General features: G+C 46.3%; 1 protein-coding gene and 1 long non-coding RNA gene across 8 annotated transcripts in view; one reads left to right on the top strand and one right to left on the bottom strand.

Moving 5' to 3' along the window:
- LOC135204246 (uncharacterized) overlaps positions 1–24,136 on the bottom strand; it is a 73,973-nt gene that overhangs the window by 20,633 nt on the left and 29,204 nt on the right. The gene's annotated exons all lie outside the window — the stretch shown is intronic.
- LOC135204242 (TATA element modulatory factor-like) overlaps positions 1–24,136 on the top strand; it is a 77,979-nt gene that overhangs the window by 42,807 nt on the left and 11,036 nt on the right. For 3 of the 4 annotated variants that reach the window (XM_064234355.1, XM_064234354.1, XM_064234353.1), the window contains 12 exons: positions 1,607–1,705; positions 2,058–2,215; positions 4,072–4,227; positions 6,053–6,138; positions 6,531–6,634; positions 6,773–6,914; positions 14,824–15,017; positions 15,527–15,739; positions 16,054–16,260; positions 16,687–16,886; positions 17,249–17,349; positions 17,793–17,884. In XM_064234355.1, the coding sequence (XP_064090425.1) occupies positions 1,607–1,705; positions 2,058–2,215; positions 4,072–4,227; positions 6,053–6,138; positions 6,531–6,634; positions 6,773–6,914; positions 14,824–15,017; positions 15,527–15,739; positions 16,054–16,260; positions 16,687–16,886; positions 17,249–17,349; positions 17,793–17,884 (1,752 nt within the window). The remainder of the gene's footprint in view (positions 1–1,606; positions 1,706–2,057; positions 2,216–4,071; positions 4,228–6,052; positions 6,139–6,530; positions 6,635–6,772; positions 6,915–14,823; positions 15,018–15,526; positions 15,740–16,053; positions 16,261–16,686; positions 16,887–17,248; positions 17,350–17,792; positions 17,885–24,136) is intronic. The other variant, XM_064234356.1, reaches the window with a different exon arrangement.

The following is a 24,136-nucleotide window of genomic DNA, read 5'->3' as shown; positions in this document are numbered from 1 at the left end:
GCTCTCAAGTTTTATCTAGATAAAACTAAAGAAAGTCGAGGTCCTTTGGACAATCCGCAGTGTTCCGTAAAAAGACCAGACTTGCCCAGGTCGAAGAACACCCTGGCGTTATTGTTAAGGAGTTCTTTCAGAGAGGCTCATTCGTCATGTTTGGACAAAGATTTGAAATCTTTTAAACTGAATGTTCACGAGGTGAGGGCGCGGCCTCGGAAGCATTTCAACAGAGCATGGCACTCAGTAACATCCTGAGTGCCACGTTTTAGCGAAGCAACTTTGTGTTCGCTTCACAATGCCTGCGGGATGTGAAGACGACATATAAGATTTACTGCTCGCTAGGGCCATACGTGTCTACAGACACAATTTTGGGGGCAAGAAGTACCACTCATCCTATCCTATAGAAAATGGTTAGGAAGAGCTGTTAATTATAGTTGTTGGGTCGGCCGCCAGTGGCAGACTTCTCAATCCTTAAGCCTTAGTTAAATATCCTTAGCTTTGTCTTTGGTTGGTCAGGTGGTGATATATATTACTTCTTAGCCCTCATGGTATGGTCAATATGGTCTACTCACATTGTGGTCACGCCCCCGTTGACAGATCATCTAGAACTCACCAGTTATACAGGTCACTACCTTGCTGGTGACTCTAGTAAAGCAAAAGCCGACTTGGGTGACAGCTATGCTAACAGGTAAGGAACCAAGATGTCAATCATCTGCAGGCAATGTGTTTCCTAAAATCCTTTTCTGTCTCTCCCTACCTCCAAAGGTGGGATTCAGCTATATATATATCTGCCAGGTAAGTTTCATGAACAAAATGATATTGTTAAGATACAATAAAGTTTGTTCATACTTACCTGGCAGATATATATATAGCTGTATTTCTCCGAAGTCGACAGAATTTCAAAGCTCCCGGCACACGCAGTGGTCGGCCAGGTGGTTAGTACCCATTCCCGCCGCTGGGAGGTGGGTATCAGGAACCATTCCCATTTTCTATCAGATTTTCTATTCCCACTGTCTCCTGAGGGGAGGTGGGTGGGTACTTTGATTATATATATCTGCCAGGTAAGTATGAACAAACTTTATTGTATCTTAACAATATCATATTCTTTGGAAGCTTGAATTTCAAGTAGTGGCCCCTGTGGGCTTGTTCCATATATAATAATAAAAATAATAATTATGAATGAGAGAGCTGTAATTAATTACTGTAAGGGAATAGATTTTTGTCGTGATGTCATCCTATTCTCTTTTCCATGCCTGTATGTATAATCGGGATTGTCAAACCGTTTTATTCTGGGCCTAATCAGCTTATTCTTTGTTGTGACTTGCTATCCATCTTATTCACCAGCTACATTTTCCTTCAGAAAAGTGTGAATATTGGTGCTTCATTGTTTCAAGCTGATTCTGTGTACATGAAAAATGTTTATCTCTTGAATTTTAGTATTTGCTGTTCCAAAGTTTTATTGCTATCTGTTCAAGGGCTTGGGTGCTAGATTTCTTCCCAAGGAAGTTATGTTTTTGATGTATGTAAACAAGATTTCACAGAAGTTGCATATGGCTTCTTATAAAAATTATAATGGATGTTCTTTGGTAAAGTATATTAACCTTTTTTGTAGGTCTGAAGCCTTAAAAGTTGGATCTGGGCACACCTCAGGTCACAGTTCTGGAGACGAGATTGAAACAACAACATCTTCAGACATAGAAGTCATATCAAGGTTAGTGTTTAATTTGTTATGGTAAATTCTTTGTTTATTACTTTCCTTGCTTATACCTTTTTTTTAGATACTGTGGCAGGAAATCGTGACCTTTAATTTTGTGATTGAAGAAAATTGTTTGAATGTTGTTTTGTGAAAAATTGTAGCAGTTATATAATCATATTATCAGTGTGAAAGCCCGGTGCTTATAATTTTTTGTTAGATATTGGGGCAGGTAAATCATGAACTTTAATTTTGTGAGTAAATAAAATCTTTTGAATGTTATATGGTGAATAATTGCAATAGTCGTGTGTTCAGTGTGATGTTTGTTAGAAGTTTTCATTGTTTTATTAATAATTCTTGATTATTGAAGCCCCAGTTTAGATGGAAGCACTGTAGCAAGAGGTTCTGCAGCTGCATCACGTGTGTGGGCTTCAGCACAGAGGGGACTACGCTCGTTCCTGAATGACAGGTCTGAGTCTCCTGCGTCAGACTCTTCGAGTAACAACAAGAAGAATAATACTGATAAAGGTTGGTCATGTTGCAGTTGAGTAATGTTTTTCATAATCAACTTTACATTCTCAAACCAGCACTTTTTTTTTTTTTTTTTTAGATGATTGTTATGTAATTATTCAGTTAACGAGTATGATGTTGTGTAGTTTGCATTTATTAGACTGTTTGTGTGTGTGTGTGTGCTGTGCATGTTTTCCAACCATCTTTTTTTAATTTGATGTATTACAAAGTAGCACGTATTCTATTGTATAATAATGCTGATATTGTACATCTTGTATTTTTTAACCACTAGAAAAGTAGCTGCAATTTGCAGGAGGTTCTGTCTTAGATTGACAAGTTGAATTATGTTCGGTAGAAATGTGAAACTCTCATGGTCTCTACTCTGCTGGTAAACAGTATAATATATGTAATTTTAAATAAATGTGACTGCCTCCAGGTAACCGCTATGGCTTTGTCACAAATAGCAAGGAAGCATTTTGCATTTATTCAAATAAAACACTCACTAAAAATAAGACTTTGGCAGTCAAGCAATTATAACAACATTTTTGAATTGCACTTGTGGTAACCATATAACAAGATTAAAAGTCTATCTTATAAAAGTGAATTCTTGGTCAAATAAAATCCTCCAGATGATAATTACTCTTTAAGCGAATGAAAGTGAAGAGTATAGATAACATTGTTATGTATTTCATTACAGTAGTACTTTAGTTTGTGATGGTTTCTTGTACCAGCAGTTGTTAGCTTCTGTAAAATTAGACATGGTTATTCATGTGATGGTTTCTTGAATTTTACCAGCAGTTGATAGCTTCTGTAAAATTAGAAATGGATATTCAATAAACTTTTGTTTAAAATGTTTAGTTGTAGTCTTGAACTAATGTACATTAAATGTTTTGTCAAGAACCACTTTTTTAACCTGTAATACACAGTACAGTTTTTATATAGCTTGAGTTTTAAAATTATAAGAAATTTTGCCTTTATAAATAGGTCCTAGTGATTTTTATAGTCAGTATAGCTTTTTTAAATGACACTCGGCCTGTTCTTAAACCCAATTATTAACTGAACTCTTCAAGGAAGCATATGTACCCTGGAAATTAATCTTTTTGTTTATCTTATGCAAAATAATATTTTTTCATAACTGAACATGTGTTTTTCATGTGTATGTATTGTGTTTTTGTCAAGAAGTACAATATCCTCTCTTATTTGCATTGCATCTTAATGTTCACCTCATTCCCTTGTTACCAAAGCATCTCTAGATTTCTTGTGCTTTTTGTTCTTGTAAATATTTACACGTATGCACTGAGTGTAGTATCAGTATTGTGGTAGAGATTCCCCGCTCATTCTTAAAAGTACATTACATTGCATTTGTGATTCGCGGTTGTATGGTGTGGGGAATAAGCTCTATTCTTCAATATTAAAAAAAGAAGAGAAGCACAAGATGTATACATATGTTGTGCTGTGTCATTGTATTGAGGTATTACTTGCTAATTTGCATGGAAGTTTTACTTGTAATCCATCCTTGGTTGTCTTAAAGGACATTGTATTAGTTTGCAATGACAGAGTATGGTTGTTTAATGTGCTTAGAATACTTATCAAGCCTCTCTTTAGGCTGTGTAATCATTTGAAACTGTAACAGAATTCAGACAAGTAGTAGACCAGTTCATCTCGCAGGTTAATTCAAACTGTCGTTGGATCATGGAGTATTTTCATTGTACAGACACCACCCTACTTACAAGTGAGCTATATATTTGACTGTTTGTAAGTTGAATGCTCTTAAGTATGGTGGTGTCTGTATTGCTTTTGATAATAGTATGAAGCTGTTGGAAATCTGCAGCAGTTGTGTCCAGTTTAATAAACATGTGTCTCTGTTGGTTAAGCGGAGACAGTGCCTTCGTCAATGACGACTAGCTTCACCAGCATCAGCGAATCAGAGGGTGAATCCTCCTCTTCTCACGTCCTTGTACTCAGCCACCTGACTCTAGATCCATCGTCCATCTCCCAGGTCCTGCAGGATTTGCCTTATGTTGAGAAAGGTATAATTAGAACATAGGTTCTTCTTCTAAAAGTCCCCCCTCCCCCTCTCTCTCCCTCTCTCTCTCTCTCTCTCGTCTGGTGGAGGTTATGTTGGTGTTTCTTGGTATGGTGGGTTTATATTTTTTTTACATATATATCCTAAGATGCACATTTTTTGGTTCTGCCAGTGACTATTAGTTCTTGCCACTTTGTATTCTACATTATTGAATGCTGTTTATGTTTAATTTTTTTCAAGTTTACTGTATGTATGCATCTTTTCATCTTGCATTTTGCATTTTTGTTAAGTACTTCATACATGGTAGACATGATTTTTCCTTTTAATGGTTTTTAAACTGAAAAATATATTTAGATGCCATAAGATTTTATGGTAACATTTTGCTTCTTCGAGCACCTGACTTTGCATGGACTGTGTTCAGATCACCAAGGCTGTTTGTAACAAGACACACAAACTTACTGAGAGCCAGGTTTTTTCATTAAAGCACCTATGTAAATGTGTAAATGTCAGTTTATTAACCAGCTTAACCAGGTGGTTCTGTTAACTGATGCTCACGGTGAGCCTCTGGATAGTTGCAGCCACTAATGAAAGGTTCAGCTTTTCAGAAACTGATTAAGCTGTTTTTTTTTTCAATTAATTGTGCCTGTTCTTACACTTTCATTAATGGCTGTGTGATCTCTTAATGATAACATTGTATATTCCTCTTACAATTACTTAAACAGATTAATTGTTGAATTACTGAAACATTAATTGTTGCATGATTAGAGTAGCAGATTAGTTGTGCTTGGAATTGAATGTCATTTTGCACTAATACTTGTATTGCTGTTGAATTTTGCCTATATCAAATTTTGAAGTAACTAATACCTGTACAGTGTTTGATTTTGCAGTTCACCAAGAGTAGTTCTATGGAAGATCCTAATACCTATTTATTAACCTGCGTCTCTTGTGTGAAGGAAAGTTGATGTTTTCAAATAGATCTTGGCATAAATAACACACCTTAACTTTGTGGCTGTTCTCATCTATTCTAAGAAGATCCTTGAAAGTACTGATATGTCTTTCTCTGTATTTGGTACAGTGTGGGAAGTATATTTTTGTTTTTCAGGAAAGGCTATGTGTCAGGTTTTGAAGATTTGAATTGGCACTGTATCTGTTGTATGCACTTTGTTATTGTATTGTATATTACTCTTTTAAAATGTCCTTTTCTCTGCCAGAATTTTGTTTGGAGTCTACCAGCAGTAGAAGATGAACTTCCTTAGCCTACAAACTTTCCTTTCATATCATTAGCTAGCTCAAGATTTTTCTCTCTGTAATTACAAGTTACTTTTTATCATGTCATCAAATGTCTTAATTTTCTTTTGAAATTTGAATACTGTATCTTCATTCTGGTGACAGAAGTAATATGCAAAGAGCTTTTCTATCTATAATTTTCCATGTAAATAATATTTTTTTAACTTGGCGGTAATAGTATTCTGGAGTAACATGTTACAATAAATTAATTTTTGAAACTGAAAAGATGTACCTAATTATCAGGTAAAGAGTAAAACTGAAACTTCTTGACTTATACATTTTGAGATGGCTATACTAACCAGACACAAGAGCGTAGGATTTAGAGACACGTTTGATGCAATTACATTTTGAGATGGCTATACTAACCAGACACAAGAGCGTAGGATTTAGAGACACGTTTGATGCAATAAAAATACATATTGATAAAAATTAAAATATTTACCTGACATTGAATGTGTTGGTTATAAACTTTTCTACTTATGTAAGAGTTAATTATTTTTAAATGCAATTATCCTGAAGAGCACCATTTTGGTTTGTTTCAGGCCATCGCAGAAATCAGTCAAATTTCTCCGAGACAAGCGAAAGCTCATCAGAACCTCATTCACCTGAGATGGAAAAACTACTCAAGGTAGTGGTGTTCTGTGACTTTCCTTTAGATAGTGGCTGCATGTTTTCTCATGGATCATTTCTCTGGGGGATATTTTTGCTAGTGCTGAAATTGACACCAAATTTACCAATATAATTTTCTCTTAAATTTTTTGTTTCTTGAAGAGACTTATGCTTTACTTAACAGAGTACAGAATACTGTACGTACCTTTATTAAGAATAAAGTGTTTCACTGCATGTAAACAGAAACATATAAGATATTCCTACTAGATCTGACCAGTGTTTCATAAAATATACTATCATAAGAATGATTTGATGTATGTTTTTCATAAAATATACTATCATAAGAATGAGGTGATGTATGTTTTTTCTACTTTTCTTGTACATATTGTACTTTCATTACTTAATTTACAGAAAGTGTCCCATTTAACGGAAGTGCTTGAAGCTCGGGAGACTAAGCTAATGGAACTCAGCCAAGTTAACGCTGCCCTACAGGACACAAACCTACGGATGAAGACGTGAGTATGGAACACCAAAGAAAAAGTTATATCTTTACAATTTATCATCATAAAAATAATTCTACTTCCATGAAATACTTTAAGCCCCATAATGTTACATCTTAACGCTTAATCACTGAACCTGAATCTCACATTCAGACGCATAGAAGAACTAGAAGGTGGGGGAGGGAACGATGCAACAGAATCTCTACGGGAGGAATTCACACAGAGGTTGGTGACAATGGAGAGGAAGTTCCAGCAAGCCCTTAGGGAAAAGGAAGCGACTAAAAAGCAGTTGGAGGTAAGCAAACATGTTTTTGGGAAGATAGTATTGTATTGCAAAAATGGATTGTTAATGTGATGTCTATTTTCCTTTAATAAAGTATTTATATTCTTACATATCTATGGTAAAGTACTTTTTTTCTTATTTTAGTTTCATTAACTAAAGAAATGTGGTTGGTGAATGTCATTTTTATGACATATTGCTCATTTCTCTTGGATTGTGAACCTTTACCGAGACATTGTTTTATTAATGTTTTTATTTATGCTTTTTGACATTTATTCATTGTTCCGATACGTAATACAAACCCTCGGTCCTTTAACAATAGGAAGGTAACTAGCGGCAGCTGGGACGGTCGTAAGCTTCGAACAAGGGGAGAACGGTAGTTAACTGCTTGTCCGATCGTGCACGCGCCCGCGCGCCCGAGAGGTGAAGAATCACTTTTGCTTTCGGCCGCGGGTGTGAAGGACGTGTTCGTCATCGCTCTCTGCCCGCTTCATCGTCGTATGCTTTGTTTATATTGTGTTTTCTACTAATGGTTGGTTTGACTTGAAAATGAAACTGTAAGTACACTGTTTTTCATTTTCATTACTTTAAAATGTTATGAATCAACATGGAGCTATCGCCGTAGAGACGGCGATTTCCGCTCTTTTCATGAATTGAACCCTTGAATTATGTCTCGGTGCCGAGGGCGGGCGCACTCGCGCCGAGTCATGTATTTTGGGCGAAAGTGTGTAATTGAAAGATGTAAGTACTCTTTTTCATTATATTTTTGCCCTGTGCGTTCGTTGCCGAGAGCTTGATTGCGCTCGGCAAGAGCCTCTTATTTTGTATGAATAGAATGCAATGAAAGTGGATTCGCAATGCAGTTTTCTTTTCATTTTCATTTATTAATTGCATCAAATTTAATTTTGGATCAATTTCCGCTCTTACCCGGGAATTAATCCTTACGATTTATTGCTGTGAAAGTGAAAATAGCAAGTGCAGTATTGTTCATTTTCATTTATATTTATGATAGCATCATATTATTATGGATCAAGTTTCCGCTCTTACCGGGAATTGATTTTTCCCTCTTTAAGTTCTATTGAAGTGAATCGCAAAGTGCAGTATTCTTGTTTCATTTTCAGAATTACTTTTCACTGCTGTGCGGGGGTAGGGGAAGCGAAGGTCTGCCAGGAAGTCGTCGGAAAGCTCTCCCGCGACTCCCTTGGTATCCGATTCTTCGTCTTCTTTCCTGCCCCCCCGCTCAGCTTCCTCGTATTTTGTTTTTGGGGTCTTCCTTCCGTTCGGGGTGGGGGCATGTCTCCCCCCCCCCCCGTGCGTGAGGGAACCCCTCTTACTAATCTGTCTGTGCTACCGCAGGTGCTACAGCCGTGGGAGACGACCTTGGACAGGTATGGACCACTGCGGCTGCAGGGCGTGCCTAGCATCCACGATCTGCTGCAGAGTCTAGCGAGGTCTGGGGCGGTGACCTTGGAGTGGTCTCCACTACAACCTTCACGGCCGCTTATGCTGCTTCCCCCCGCTGGTCTACACTCCCCATGCTGTGTCGGTGACGCCGTCTGCCGCTTCTAGGGCCGGTCGCCGCCGTACCGAGGAGGGGTATTGGCCGCCGCGCCTGTGTTTTCTTCGTGTTTGCCTGCCCCCAGACTTCCGCTGTTCCAGCAGCTCGCCCCTGGACCGGCCGCCAGTACCACGCTGGCTGCCGATGATTCTACGAGGCGATGGCTGGGCCTGCCGTACCTGTCGCTGATGTGGTTCCCGCTACTGGCTTGGCTGTCCCTTCTGTGTTTACCGCTGCCGCTGTTCCTGCCGCTCCTGAGCTGGTTGCTGTTCCTGTCGCTCCTGGTTCCTGCGCCTGTCCATGCTGGTCCTGCCCATGGTGTGTCTTCCCCAGTCCCAGGTCCTTCCGGACAGGTGCAGTCGGGCCGTGTTGCTTCGGCAATAGGCCCGACTCCGGCCTGGATGGAGGACCTGACGACTGTCCTGCGTGAGCTGACGAAGAAGAGGAAGGTGTCATCTTCGTCTTCGTCTGTTTGCTGCCTCTTCCCTTCGACTTCTAAGGCCCATAAGCCGAAGAAGAAGAAGGCTGCCTCCCCCCCTAAGAAGTCTCCTTCGGGAACTTCTAAGGGCCCGTCCCACCTCGGTGGGACGGGGGGTCCTTCTGCTGGTCCTCCTGCTCCTTCGGGAGCGGGGCCCGTCTCCCCTTCCGTAAGGAAGAGATAGACGGGGACCAGAGGAGTATCGGTTAGCTCTGGTACTTCCTCGCCTGGTGCTAGCGGCGATGCCGCTACGCCAGGTTCCGGCTCGGTCTCTCGTTCGCTTTTTTTTTGGGAGATCCCGAGTGTACGCTCTCCCTCGGGAGACCGTGCAGCCAAAGTTTCGGCGCTAGAGTTCGCTCGGCGCCAAGACCACGGCACGGAGCAGAAGGCTGGCGAGAACCGCTCAGGTGACTCTCGCCAGGCCAGCGGCCGCTCTCGCAGCGACCAGCTGGTAACCGGGTTTTGTTATTTCCCCCTAAGAAGACTCCTTCGGGAACTTCGAAGGGCTCGTCACATTCCGGTGTGACGGGGGGGGGTTCTTCTGCTGGTCCTCCTGTTCCTTCGGGAACGGGGCCCGTCTCCCCTTCTGAGAAGAAGAAGAAGACGGGGACCAAGGGTGTGCTGGCTACCGCTGGTACACCCTCGCCTGGTCTTGGCAGCTCTGCTGCTAAGCCAGGTACCGGCTCGGTTTCTCGTCCGCGAGAAGTTCCGAGTGTACGATCTCCTTCGGGTGACCGTGCAGCCAAAGTTAAGACGCCTGAGTTCGCTCAGCGTCATGACCGAGGCACGGAGCAGAAGACTGTCGAGAGCCGCTCAGTGACTCTCGCCAGGCCAGCGGCCGCTCTCGCAGCGACCAGCCGGTACCTCGGGTGGACGTGACGGTCTCTGACCGGCCACGGTTTTAAGGCTGGGAAGAGGTCCCCCAGGTCCCCCTCGACCGACCGCGGTACCAGCCTCGGCTGGTACCAGCGGTTTGACGTGCCGCGAGGACGCTTACCGGTCTCACGGCGAAAGCGAGCTCTGCAGGTCACCTGACCGCCGCTCCCACAGGGACCGGGCGAATACGGTGACCAGCAGCAGCTCGTCTGACGCACGGGACCGGGGTCGACGTGCTCAGTCGAGCCGCTCGCCAAGGTGAGCGGCACGGCCAGGCCTGCAGATCGATCCCCACCGCGGGTTGGTGATCGGCTGCAGCCCCCCACGTACGCTGGTCCTGGCCAGCGAGCGGGGGGGAGCGTCAGGTCTGTCTCTCCACTACCTTCAACTTCCTCGGGCTACACCGGGAAGAGCGAGGTAGCTAGGAGTGATCGTGAGAGGTGCGCCGCTCACGATCCCGTCACGACGGCCGTACGTGCCACGAATGGTCTTAGGACCAACCAGGACGTACGCGCAAGTGATTGGAGGCGACCGTCAGGGGGAGAGGGGGTAGCGTCAGTTCTGTCTCTCCGATACTTCAACAACTTTCCTCGGCATACGCCAGGAAGAGCGAGGTATTATAGAGTGATCGTGAGAGATGGCGCCGCTCACGATCCCGTCACGACGCCGCACGTGCCAGGTTGGCTTTAGGACCAACCAAGGACGTACGCGCAAGTGATTGGAGGCAACCGTCAGGGATCTGTTGCTGGTCCTATTCTTCTGAAGGAGGAGGGTCCTGGAGCTGCTCTTGTTGGAGGGACTGGACGGTCCTACTCCTCAAGACGCTGTAACTTCCGAGATTCAGAGTAACTTTACCCAGGTTATTGCACTGATTCGTCAGCACAACGACCGGGGGGAAGGATCGCCGCTCCCACCAGCAGAGCCCATGTCTCTGCTCGAGTCGTTTTGGGGCCCGAGAGGGAACCCAAACCGACGGTGGGTATGCCGCGATCGGAGCTTGCGATTCTGTCTTGAACCAGAGTCTCTCGTCTGCGGACAAGAAGGCTCTCTCAGTTCTGGCCGGTCGATCAAGCTACTTCCACCTCCTCTACTGCGACAGCGGCGTTTCTACGTGTCTTCGGACACCGTATTTTAAATACTCCTTCGGTCCTCCTGAGAGGTTTCGACCTCGACGAGGACTGGAATGAGTCGGAGGACGGTATCGGCTCTCTCCTGTCAGGTGTCGATCAGCCCCACCCAGACGACGTTTCACAGTGGCGGCAGACCCTTACCTACAGTGAGAGTTCGTAACCCTCCTCAAAGGGGAAAACGTTTTCTCCTGACGATACGTTTTCCCAGACTCTGAGAGGCCATCGCCGCAAGGCGATGGCTGCTCCTACTCTTCTCCAACTGCTAGTTCCACTGGGAAGGCGGCTAGTTATCCAATTCCTCCCCCATTCCCTCTCTCCTTACGGCTACGAGGGAAAGGGGAAGGATCCTACAGAGATTTCTCTGTAGGATCCCACGTTGGGGACTGCGCTACCAGGGGGGACCTTCGGGTCCTACCTGACGTAAGCCCCGGTCGTTGAGGAGGGATCCTGCCCCATTCTCGATTTCTACGGGAATCGAGAGGACCACCAGCCGATATCGTTTGACGAATTCGGTGGGGGTTTCGCAGACTGCTTAGAATTCTACGGAATTTCTAGCGCATTCAGAGTGTTTAGAGTTTCTTACGATCTCCAAACACTTAGGCGAGACCACGGTCCAAAGTGAGCGAGACGAGAATCCCCGATATGTTACACGATAATCGGGAACCTCGCTATGCTCGAATTCCTGGAATTTCTAGCATTAGGAAGAGACTGCTGCTGAAAGAAGACTATCTCACAGTAGGCGACCAACCTGGAATAGAGAAGAACGGACGGAATATCCAGTTTGGCTGGAACTATCGTCTTAGTATTCTGTTCACCATTGAAGCTTTCCTTCGAGGAAGACTTCTCCTTCACTCTCTTTAATAGAGAACGAAGGTGGTCGATCTCCAATCCTTATTTTGTTTTCTTGAAGGAAAGAATTTAGGATGGAGATCGTTGTTCAGAATCCTACAAATATACTACGTATATTAACCTCGCGACATGATTCTGCTAAGCAGTTGAATGGTCCGAGGGGTAGGCGCATATCCTGGTTATTCTACGGATTGCGACTTTGACGAAAAGTATTCTAATTGAACTGCAACCCGGGTTGCCTGCAACCTCCCAGGAGTTTCCAGTTTCAATTTTATATACTTATGGTGTTGTCACAACAACACCATTTAAGCTTTTATATTTACCGAAATTCGTTTCGCTTTAATATAATTGCTCGAGCATATCTTTTTATGCTCGGTGGTTCTAGCCGAACGCATTCCTTCGTGGAAAGGATTACTTGGCAACTCAGGATGACGAGTCAGCGACAGCTACTGCGTATTGAATTGCCCGAGGCATTTCAGTATCAGCTGCCGCTTTGAGATAGATGGTTGTTTATGCCTTTCTCACCTGCTTTGATTGAATAACAACCGTATCTCTGCCCAACAATCACGGACTTAAGTCTCTGATTAACGGGGATTCTCGCATACATGAATGACCATCTACTGCTGAGAGACGCTAGTATTCATCGTCTTCGGTATTGCGAGAATTTTAAACAGAGATATCTATTCGACTCTCATCTTTCTGTTTACCGCACGGTAAAAGAATTCTGTAATAGTCTCTTGCTGCATCGTATCCCGATAATGCGAATGATTTTTGCGGAATCTGAGTTTGTCCTCAAAATATCTTGTATTCGGAGGTGTACAATTGTTCATTGTTCACCCCGGATTAGCAGATGTATTGAAAGACATCGCCTACTCCCACACCTGCCAGCTCTACTTCCAAACGTTCAGCCCATGAGAAGCAGTTCTTCAAGCGGCTCTCCCCTGTGTTTCATTACTGAAGAATGCCCCGCTTTCATTGCACAACGGACAGCAATGAAATGGCGGTTAGCGTTTTCAGTCATTTGTAAGCACAGGTTTAGAATCTTGAGATTCCTTCTCTCGATTCAGCTGGAAGACGTAGGTTGCATTCATTGCCTACCTTCGTCTTCAACGTCACATAGTGTTGTTTTTCTCCTTAAGCTGAGATTCAACGTCTATGAGATTTTCTTGCCATCAGGGACCTCGGTCTTTTGAAGGCAATTGACTTTCGCCTTTTGAGCTTATGCATTAAGAGAATCATCGCCGCGCCGTCCGGCATCGGTGACTAACAAATATTTTATTTGTTTGGTCTCTCAGCATAACTCTTAAAGGGCGAAGTCACGTGACTTACCCGGATGCTTGGACAACTTGCCTCTACTGATTCCGAACCAGTCAGTCGGCAGCTGTCAGAGCGCCCGAGTCAGTTACGAACTATGCTGTGGACTTAGTTCGGTTGTTCCAGAGCAATCATTACTTCGTCTTAATAGCTTGTCAGTATGAGTACTGTACATAACCAAAGTCGAGAAGAGGGATAGGTCATACGACTATTCCCTTCTTTTCGTCTTAGGTAACTGCATGACTTCTCTTGAGAAGTCAAGCACAAAGGGATGGGGATTTGTGACGCTCGATTTCGTACCGATCTTCGTAGCGAAGACTCAGAACCCTTCGGTAACTGACGATTGATTCGAGTCCTTCACAATACCCTCCCTAATGGACGTCACCGCCTCCGATACGAAGGCTATGCTGCTTTGTCCTGTGAAGGTGCGACGGAGCTGTCTGAAGAAACTCGACACCCAGGATGAGTGCGGACGCCTCTTCATCATTCCTCTCGCGTTCCGCAAGAACTTCTCCGTGGCGCAGGTAATGAAGGCAGGCGCCTGGTCCAACCGGACCGCATGCACCTCCTTCTACCTTCAGGATATTGCCCACAGTTCCCCTTGGATCTTTTTTCCTTGGAACCCGTGGTGGTTGCTCAACACGTTGTGTAGTTAACCAGACCCTCGCAGGCTGAACAGCATCGAGTCCTGGTGTGACCGTAAGAATGGATGAGGAATGAGAGTGTGACTGGCTCCTCTTCCCCATCTTTTTCTTCCCTCTACCTTTGGGTAGAGGACACGGTCGTCACCCTGCTGGGTAAGGACGAGATGCAGGTGAGCTACTCAATAGAGCACCATCCTATCCCTTTCAGTAGGGATAGGAGTAAATATCCACCACTTCCTCCAACAAGGGGGGAGGAAGTGGATGCCAAATTGAGACAAACCCATCATTTTATGATTGTCTCTTGCAAACAGGAACAAGTTCTTGCTTGCTGGTACGAAGAGATACGCTTGCCTCTCTCTTAGTACTTGGCCCAGAGGTCTGACCATTGATCCTGCGGTGCACACCCCGATCAATCGGACAGAGGTTTGGATCCCTCCCTTGCTCTTACGACCAGGGGAGGCACTCCAGGGTTGGACGAACACCAGTCTGTTCACCAAAAAGACTCAGATTCCTCCCACCAAGAAGTGAGTCTTCCTATTGTTAAAGGACCGAGGGTTTGTATTACGTATCGGAACAAATGACAATTTGTCGAAAATTGCATTTTTTCCTAACTATACAAAAACCTGAGGGTCCTTTACATATAGTCCCACCTCATGCCACCCCTCACTCTGCAACTTTTTGCATGGGCCTAAAGCAAAAGTGATTCTTCACCTCTCGGGCGCGCGGGCGCGCGCACGATCGGACAAGCAGTTAACTACCGTTCTCCCCTTGTTCGAAGCTTACGACCGTCCCAGCTGCCGCTAGTTACCTTCCTATTGTTAAAGGACCTCAGGTTTGTATAGTTAGGAAAAATGCAATTTTCGACAAATTGTCATTTTGAGGAGAATTCAGATTTTTTATAAGATTAACAATATCAAGAAGCCTTTGGTAGCTTCAGAGAAAAAATTTGTTACTGGCATCTAAATTAATCAATCTCAGGGGAACTTTTATATACTATCTTTTTTAATAAATGAACATAAACAGATTTTAATGATATAAGGCACCTGAATGTTATCACTTAACTTTCATTCCACAGGAAGTTCGGGCAGAGGCAGCGACAAGGCTGAGCTCTGCTGAGGTAGCCAGGGAACGCGAAGAGCGAGACATTGTGATAAAAGAACTGAGGGAGGAGGGTGAAAAGCTCAGCAAGCAACAGCTCAGTTATTCCAATATTGTGAAGAAGCTGAGATCAAAGGAGAAGGAAAATGAGACGACCATCAAAACACAAAAGTAAGTTGGAGGCTTTAGGTTACTTCATTTTGGATTTGAAGTATGGACTTTGCAGTAGGTAGCTCTTTATGACCTCCTGGTGTACAACAAATGACAGAAAATAGAACAAAGGGTCAAAAGGACAAGTTAAAGATCACAGAAAATGACAGGCCACTGCAACATTACTGACTTAGTGGGTGGTCACTGGATGGTGTGCAATTAGTACCTCAAAAACGTACTTCTCTTCTTTCTGTATTTCTTCTCTTGTGTAATTTCTTTCAGATGAACAATATATCTTTGGAAGCTTGAATTTAAAGTCGATGACCCCTGTAGGATTGTTCCATATGAATAGGGTTTATTTTCTGAATAATAAATTAGTAATAGTAATGAAGATGTGTTAGTGTACAGCAAATTGTCAAGGAATTCTGCAGTGCAAATGTGATAGAGAGAATTGGATTATAATACTTTTGAGTTGTGATTCATTATGGCTTATTTAAATTATCGTTCTGGTATTTTGTTGTTTTTTTTAGAGACAAACTCGAGGAACAGTCTAGGGAACTGGATCGCTTAAGGAAACAGCTGTCTGCCAAAGAAGAGATGGAAAGGAGACAAATCGATGCGGTTTGTCAGCTGAATGTCAACAACCAGCGGCTGGAGCAGATGATCAAAGACACCAATGCTGAGAATGCAGAGTTGGAAGGAAAGATGAGTGCTCTTAAGAATGCACTTGATACTGCATACAAGTAAGCAATTCATGATCTTTTGAAACCTTTTAGTTTAACCTTTCTTCTTTGAGATAGCTGCTTATTTGAAGTAGTCACATTACTGTATTTAGTCAAGTTTATGGCAGTGATTGAATGGTCCATTTAGTACAAGTTAAACAGTATAATATGTGTTGCTGAAGTCTTCACAACTTCATTAAATGAATCATAAAAAGAAGCCTCATCTAATACATTGGTATTGTAAGCAAGTTTGGCAGTATTTCATCTCTTGCGTTCGAGATGCTTTATGTTTCTTCGGAACCTTTAAATGCAAAATTTAATCTTCATATACCCAGAGAAATGACCGAACTTCAGAGACTAGCTGCGACAAAAGACGCAGAAGCCCAAGAACAGGCCCTGAGTGCTGAGGTAGAATTACGGAAGCAGCTGGAATCAACCTTAGCTGAGGCACAGGCTCAAGCTCATAGGGAACAGGAAGCTTTGATGGCTCAGGTAGTAGAACTTCAGGACTCTTTATCAAGAGCAGAAACCCAAGCAAACAGGTGAATTTCTTCGATTCTTTTAGCTATTAGTCACTGTCTTCAAATAAGTAGAAAAGCAGAATTCTTAGTTTTTTGTGTCACTCTGTGGTCTTGCCTTCAGTCTTTACATGTATGATTAAGTTTTGCATTAGTCTCATTGTTTTTCAGGTTTGTTAAGGTATTTTTGCTATAAGGTATAAAGAAATATATCTTTTTTTCATGTTCTAAGAATGTTCCAATTACTTTGTGTATATTGAAACTCAACTGTGTTTGCTAAAGTGCTCATGTCCTCTTTATGTATTTCTTGAGTATTTTATGTGCCAGAAAATGGAGTAGATGGTCTAGGCTTTTTTTGTATATATACTATATTGTTTCATATGAATATTAGCACTGCCAATGTAGTTTACAAAGTCATGGAAATTACCAAATGTTTACTTCATCTTCCAGGAAAGAAAGGCAGTTGCGTGCGGACATTAGTGAGCTACAGCAGAGAGTTTCCGAGGCCGAAGCCCGATCAGAGGAACTGTCCGGTGCAGTCAGCGCTGCTACGAGGCCTCTCTTGAGACAGATGGAAAATCTACAGTCCACTCACAGCACGCAGCAAGCAACTTGGGAGTCATTAGAGTCGACACTTACTCGCAGACTAAGTAGGTGCATTTTGGAGTTGTTGCTGTCAAAAAGAATTCACTCTTCATTGGAGTCATTAATTAAAATATATACTGCCTACTTGTATTAGTTAATGGACCTAATGCTGCATGTGTGTTATTATTATTGCATTAGGAAGGTAACCTGTGATGCAGGTTTGCAAGGTTTTCTGATGGTGTGAAATAGTAATAAGAATATTTCCCTTATTCCTAAACATCCAATTATTTTTTGGTAAATGGGAAAACAAACTCTTTACAAAGCTGAATACTGTACAGTATTTTAGTTTGAAATTTGTATAATACTATACAACCGGGTTCATATAAATTGTACCTTGTTGAAATTTTAACTGAGGGACTTATTTCAGCTGAAGCGCAATCGGCAGCAGCAGCGAACAGCGAGAAAGAGAGAGCGATGCGTGAACAGTATGCGGAAGTTTCAGCCACAGCCGCAGCTCTCCAAACACAAGTAGGTACTCTATTGTAAAGGATCTTTATGCCTTATAGTACTTTTGACCCTCAAACTATGGAACTCCATGTTTTTGAACTCTCGATGTGAATGGAATGTTTTGTGTAAGAATGTACTCAGATTTTCACAGGCTTTTGACATTTGAAAATTGAATGATTCTCTTTCAAGAAAGGGATTTTGCCCCTCATCATTTAATACAAATTTCAATGTAAGTAATATCAGAAGAGAAGGGGCTGTAGAAATGTTTTCAAAGTAAGAAGAGTGAAATGAGGAGTGCAATGTGAGCAAACCATGGCTCAAGGTGTATGCAAAAAATGGGCCTGTGCACTAGGGAATATTAAAATAATGTTATTGAAATCATAAACTTGTTCATTGTTTGTGTATTGCTTGACATTTGTTCTCATTCTTAATATTTCAATTCACCACATTCCTTATGATTACAGGTGGCAAACTTAAGGGCCGAAAACACAAAGCTGTCATCACAGGTGGATCTTGTTACCTCGAAAGTAGAGACTTTAACGGAAGTACGACACAAGTAGGTATCGATAAGGTTGAGCAGTGTTCAGATTTAAAATCTTCAGTGTTGTAAGCAACAACAGTTGTACAAAAATGTGTGTGAATTCCTTTACATATGTGTGGACATGCAACAACTGTGTATGTATTAAAGACCTGATAATGTAGCCTACCCTTAATCATTGAAGATATTGTGCAACTAACAGCAATTTTTGGCCTAAACTAAATTCTTGTGCTTTTCTGGTTTCTTAAGTGCCAGTCTGCTTTAGATATAAAAAAAATCACATTTGGTGCTTAACACTGATTACTAAATTGAATATACAATTTAGGCCAAAGCCCAAGCGCTGGGACCTGTTTAAATATGCATTTGTTCCGATACGTAATACAAAAAACCCTCGGGGTCCTTTAACAATAGGAAGGTAACTAGCGGCAGCTGGGGACGGTCGTAAGCTTCGAACAGGGAAGGGGAGAACGGTAGTAACTGCTTGTCCGATCGTGCGCGCGCCCGCGCGCCCGAGAGGTGAAGAATCACTTTTGCTTTCGGCCGCTGGTGTAAGGACGTGTTCGTCATCGCTCTCTGCCCGCTTCATCGTTGTATGCTTTTGTTTATATTGTGTTTTCTACTAATGGTTTGGTGATTGAAAACTTGAAAAGAAACTGTAAGTACACTGTTTTCATTTTCATTACTTAATTATGAATCACATGGAGCTATCGCCGTAGAGACGGCGATTTCCGCTCTTTTCATGAATTGAAACCCTTGAATTATGTCTCGGTGCGAGGGCGGGCCGCACTCGCGCCGAGTCATGTATTTTGGGCGAAAGTGTGTAATTGAAAGATGTAAGTACTCTTTTTCATTATATTTTTGCCCTGTGCGTTCGTTGCCGAGAGCTTGATTGCGCTCGGCAAGAGCCTCTTATTTTTGTATGAATAGAATGCAATGAAAGGTGGATTCGCCAATGCAGTTCTTTTCTTTTCATTTTCATTTATTAATTGCATCAAATTTAATTTTGGATCAATTTCCGCTCTTACCCGGGAATTAATCCTTTACGATTTATTGCTGTGAAAGTGAAAATAGCAAGTGCAGTATTGTTCATTTTCATATATATTTATGATAGCATCATATTATTATGGATCAAGTTTCCGCTCTTACCGGGGAATTGATTTCCCTCTTAAGTTCTATGAAGTGAATCGCAAGTGCAGTATTCTGTTTCATTTTCATATTACTTTTCACTGCTGTGCGGGGTAGGGGGGAGGGAAGCGAAGGTCTGCCAGGAAGTCGTCGGAAAGCTCTCCCCGCGACTCCCTTGGTATCGATTCTTCGGTCTTCTTTTTCCTGCCCCCCCGCTCAGCTTCCTCGTATTTGTTTTTGGGGTCTTCCTTCCGTTCGGGTGGGGGCATGTCTCCCCACCCCGTGCGTGAGGGAACCCCTCTTACTAATCTGTCTGTGCTACCGCAGGTGCTACAGCCGTGGGAGACGACCTTGGACAGGTATGGACCACTGCGGCTGCAATAGCGGGCGTGCCTAGCATCCACGATCTGCTGCAGAGTCTAGCGAGGTCTGGGCGGTGACCTTGGAGTGGTCTCCACTACAACCTTCACGGCCCGCTTATGGGCTGCTTCCCCCCGCTGGTCTACACTCCCCATGCTGTGTCGGTGACGCCGTCTGCCGCTTCTAGGGCCGGTCGCCGCCGTACCGAGGAGGGGTATGCCGCCGCCGCCTGTGTTTTCTTCGTGTTGCCTGCCCCAGACTTCCGCTGTTCCAGCAGCTCGCCCCTGGACCGGCCGCCAGTACCACGCTGGCTGCCGATGATTCTACGAGGCGATGGCTGGGCCTGCCGTACCTGTCGCTGATGTGGTTCCCGCTACTGGCTTGGCTGTCCCTTCTGTGTTTACCGCTGCCGCTGTTCCTGCCGCTCCTGAGCTGGTTGCTGTTCCTGTCGCTCCTGGTTCCTGCGCCTGTCCATGCTGGTCCTGCCCATGGTGTGTCTTCCCCAGTCCCAGGTCCTTCCGGACAGGTGCAGTCGGGCCGTGTTGCTTCGGCAATAGGCCCGACTCCGGCCTGGATGGAGGACCTGACGACTGTCCTGCGTGAGCTGACGAAGAAGAGGAAGGTGTCATCTTCCCCTTCTTCGTCTGTTGCTGCCTCTTCCCCTTCGACTTCTAAGGCCCATAAGCCGAAGAAGAAGAAGGCTGCCTCCCCTTCCCCCCCTAAGAAGTCTCCTTTTCGGGAACTTCTAAGGGCCCGTCCCACCTCGGTGGGACGGGGGGTCCTTCTGCTGGTCCTCCTGCTCCTTTCATTCGGGGGAGCGGGGCCCGTCTCCCCTTCCGTAGGTAAGGAAAGAGATAGACGGGGACCAGAGGAGTATCGGTTAGCTCTGGTACTTCCTCCGCCTGGTGCTAGCGCGATGCCGCTACGCCAGGTTCCGGCTCGGTCTCTCGTTCGCGGGAGATCCCGAGTGTACGCTCTCCCTCGGGAGACCGTGCAGCCAAAGTTTCGGCGCCAGAGTTCGCTCGGCGCCAAGACCACGGCACGGAGCAGAAGGCTGGCGAGAACCGCTCAGGTGACTCTCGCCAGGCCAGCGGCCGCTCTCGCAGCGACCAGCTGGTAACCGGGTTTGTTCCGATACGTAATACAAACCCTCGGTCCTTTAACAATAGGAAGTAGCTAGCGGCAGCTGGAACGGTCGTAAGCTTCGAACAAGGGGAGAACGGTAGTTAACTGCTTGTCCGATCGTCGCGCGCCGCGCGACTGGGAGGTAAACAAATCACTTTTGCTTTCGGCCGTATGTGGGAAGGACGTGTTCGCCATCGCTCTGCCCGCTTTGTCGTTTGCTTTGACTTTGAGTATTTGCCTCTCTTTCTGTATAAATCAGGAGTGACTGTAAGTACTTTTACAATTCTATTGATCTGCAATTGAGTGAATTTGGAAGAAATGGAGATTTCACCGCGCCCTCCAGTCGCCCGTAGAGTGTGTGTCCCGGGCTGGAGGGGCGTAGATGTGGAGGGTTTCAGGTCATTCGTTGACGTGGACCCCCATGAGGTTTGTACTCGTTGCCGGGGGCGAGAGTGCTCCCGCAACGAACCTTGTGTCATATGTGTTAATTGGTCCGAGGCGCAGTGGGTGCTGTACGAGGGCAGGAAGAGACTTAGGCCGGCCAAGAAGTCATCGGAAAGTCCAGTGACTCCTTTGTTTGGTGACGGACACTTCGTCCTCTTTCCTGCCCCCCGGCCAGCCCCCACGTTTCGTTTTGCCTTCCCCTGCGGGGGGGTAGCGGAGTCCTTTTCCTCTCTCGATCCGTCGAGTGTGGAGGAGGGCGCCCGCTACCCGGACGTACAGCTGTACTCGGGGTCTTCCGTACGCTCTGGGGGGGGTGTTTCTTCCCCAGGGCGTGAGGAAGCCCCTCCAACTAACCCGACTATTGTCTCCGCAGGTGTGCCATCAGTGAAGACGACTTGGGAGGACGGTGTGGGAGTCGCTGGGACTGCAGGGAGTGCCCAGCATCCAGGGGTTGCTTCAGCGGTTGGCGGGGTCGGCGCGGTGGTCACTCATGGTGCGGTGACCACAACTACCACCACAATAACGACACCAGCGTATGAGATGCCACCCACATCTTGAGGTCATATACGCCCCCATATAATGTCGGTGACACCCACGGTGGCTATACAAAAACCAATTGCTGCCGTGCCAAGGAGGACGGTGCCACCACCACCTGGATTTTTTCCTTTGCCGACCCCGGACTTCCGCTGCCCAAAGAGTACCCCCACCCCCCCCTGGACCTGCCGCCAGTGCCACGGATGTCGGTAACTGCCGACAGGACGCCTGGCTCTCCCGTGGTACCTGCCGTGCCTGCCGTACCTGTTGCCGTTCCAGCTACTCTTCCATTTCAGATCGGCCTGCACATTCCCTTTCAGATGTTCCTGCCGTTCCTGCTGTTCCCGGACCTGTTCCTGTTGTTCCTGCTGCTGGTGTGCTGTCACAGTCTCAGGTCTTTCCGGACAGGTGCAGTCGGGCCCCTGTTGCTTCGGCAACTGCCCCGGCTCCCTCCTGGATGGAAGGAACCTGACGTCTGTTCTGCGGAGCCTGGCGAAGAAGAAGAGGAAGAGGAAGGTGTCGTCGTCGTCTTCATCGTCTTCTTCGTCGTCTGCTGCCTCTCCTTCCCCTTCGACTTCTAAGGCCAAACAGCCGAAGAAGAAGAAGGCTGCCTCCTCCCCCCCCCTAAGAAGACTCCTTCGGGATCTTCTAAGGGCCCGGCTCGCTCAGGCGAGCTGGGGAGCTCTTCTGCTGGTCCTCCTGTTCCTTCGGGAACGGGGCCCGTCGCTTCTTCTGCAAAGAAGAAGTCGACGGGGACCAGAGGTGCACCAGCCTCGGCTGGTGCGTCCTCACCTGGTGCTAGCGGTTCTGCCGCTAAACCAGGTTCCGTCTCGGCCGCTTCTCGTTCGCGAGAAGCACCGAGTGGACGCTCTTCCAAAGAGGACCCTCCAGCCAAAGTTTTGACGCCCGAGCTCGCTCGCCGTCAAGACAGCGGCGCGGAGCAGAAGACTGGCGAGAGTCGTGCACACGACTCTCGCCAGGCCAGTGGACGCTCTCGCAGCGATCAACTGGCTGCTCGGGCTGACGTGACGGTCGCTGACCGGCCACGGGTTGAGGCGAGGAAGTCCCCACGGCCGCCGGTACCAGCCACGGCTGGTACCAGCGGTTTGACGCGCCGAGAGGACGCTGGCCGGTCTCGACGCGAAAGGGAGCCTAGCAGGTCACCCGTCCGCCGCTCCCGATGGGACCGGGCGGAGACGGTGACCAGCGGCAGCTCGCCTGACGCTAGAGATCGGTCTCGACGTTCTCAGCCGAGCCAATCGCCCCAGGCGAGCGGCAAGGCTAGGCCTGCTGCTCGACCGTCACCGCGAGGGTTGACGATCAGCAGCAGCCCTCCACGCACGCTGGTCCTGCCAGCGAGCGAGGGGGGAGCGTCAGGTCTGCCTCTCCTGTACCTTCAACCTCCTCGGGCTATACCGGGAGGAGCGAGGTACCAAGGAGCGATCACGAGAGGTGCGCCGCTCGTGACCCAGCTATGACGCCGTGCGGCTCAGGCACGGTCTTAGGACCGACCAGAACGTAGCGCAAGTAGTGGAGGCGACCGTCAGGGGTCTGTCGCTGTTCCTCCTTCTGAAGGAGGAGTATCGAGGGATATGCTCTTGCTGGAGGGACTGGACGGTCCTACTCCACAAGACGCTGTAACGCCTGAGATACAGAGGAACTTCGCAGAGGTCATTAAGTTGATGCGTCTGCATAATGACCTTGCGGAAGGATCGCCGCTACCACCAGCAGAGCCCACGTCCCGGCTCGAATCATTTTGGGGTCCCAAGAGGGAGCCCAAAATGATGATGGGGTTGCCACGATCGGAGCTTGCGGACTCGGTCCTGGATCAGGTGGAGAATCTCGTCTCCGGACGGGAGGACTCGCTAAAATCCGGACGGTCCTCTAAGCTGCTTCCTCCTCCTCTACAGCGGCAGAAGCGATTTTACGTGCCATCGGAAGACCCGATACTGCCGAAACAGGTTAACCCGGAGTTAGCGAGGCTGACTCCAGGTGTGTCCCTGCAGCAGCTCCTGTCGGAGAACTTATGGTTCTCGCAGCAGGAGGCACTTGCCCTGGAATCTACCGCTATGGCAGCATTCCAGGCAGTTTCCTGGTTGGATTTGTGGTCCCTCACAATATCCAAAGTAGCGGCCGGCTCTGGGAGTTCGCTCTCGAAGACGACGCTTCTTTCAGGAGAGGCTGTGCCAGTCTGGAGGAAGAGCAATCTCTTACCTCGCCATCAGACTGCTAACCTGTGGGCCAACTGGTTCTTCGACGTAGGGACGCAGTCCTTACCCGAGTGACCAAGGGGGCCGGGCGTGAAGCGGCACTCGGGCTACGAAATGGACCTCTTAGGAGTTCCCCAGCTCTCTTTCCTGGAGAGATGGTGGACGCTGCGGTGGAACGGAACGGCGGCGCACTGACGAGAGTGACCGCTTAGTCCACCAGGCAGTCTCGAAGGTTTCTTTGGGCAACCTCGAGTAACTGCGGCCAAACCAAAGAGCTTGGCTAGCGCCTTCCCACGGCGGCGAAGACGGTTGCACCGTCCAAACCCCGTGTGAAGACTCCAGCTGTTCAACTTCTGCTAGAGGAGGCCGCAACCAGCCTTTCCTCCCCAGCCCTCCTTTCCCCGAGGAGGTGCTGGAAAGAAGTCGAAACGAGGAGGGAAACGCTAGGGACGGCGTTCCCCCTCACCTGCTG

The sequence above is a fragment of the Macrobrachium nipponense genome, chromosome 44, assembly GCF_015104395.2.
Source record: "Macrobrachium nipponense isolate FS-2020 chromosome 44, ASM1510439v2, whole genome shotgun sequence".
Classification (NCBI taxonomy): domain Eukaryota; kingdom Metazoa; phylum Arthropoda; class Malacostraca; order Decapoda; family Palaemonidae; genus Macrobrachium; species Macrobrachium nipponense.
This window is presented reverse-complemented; position numbering and strand designations above follow the sequence as displayed.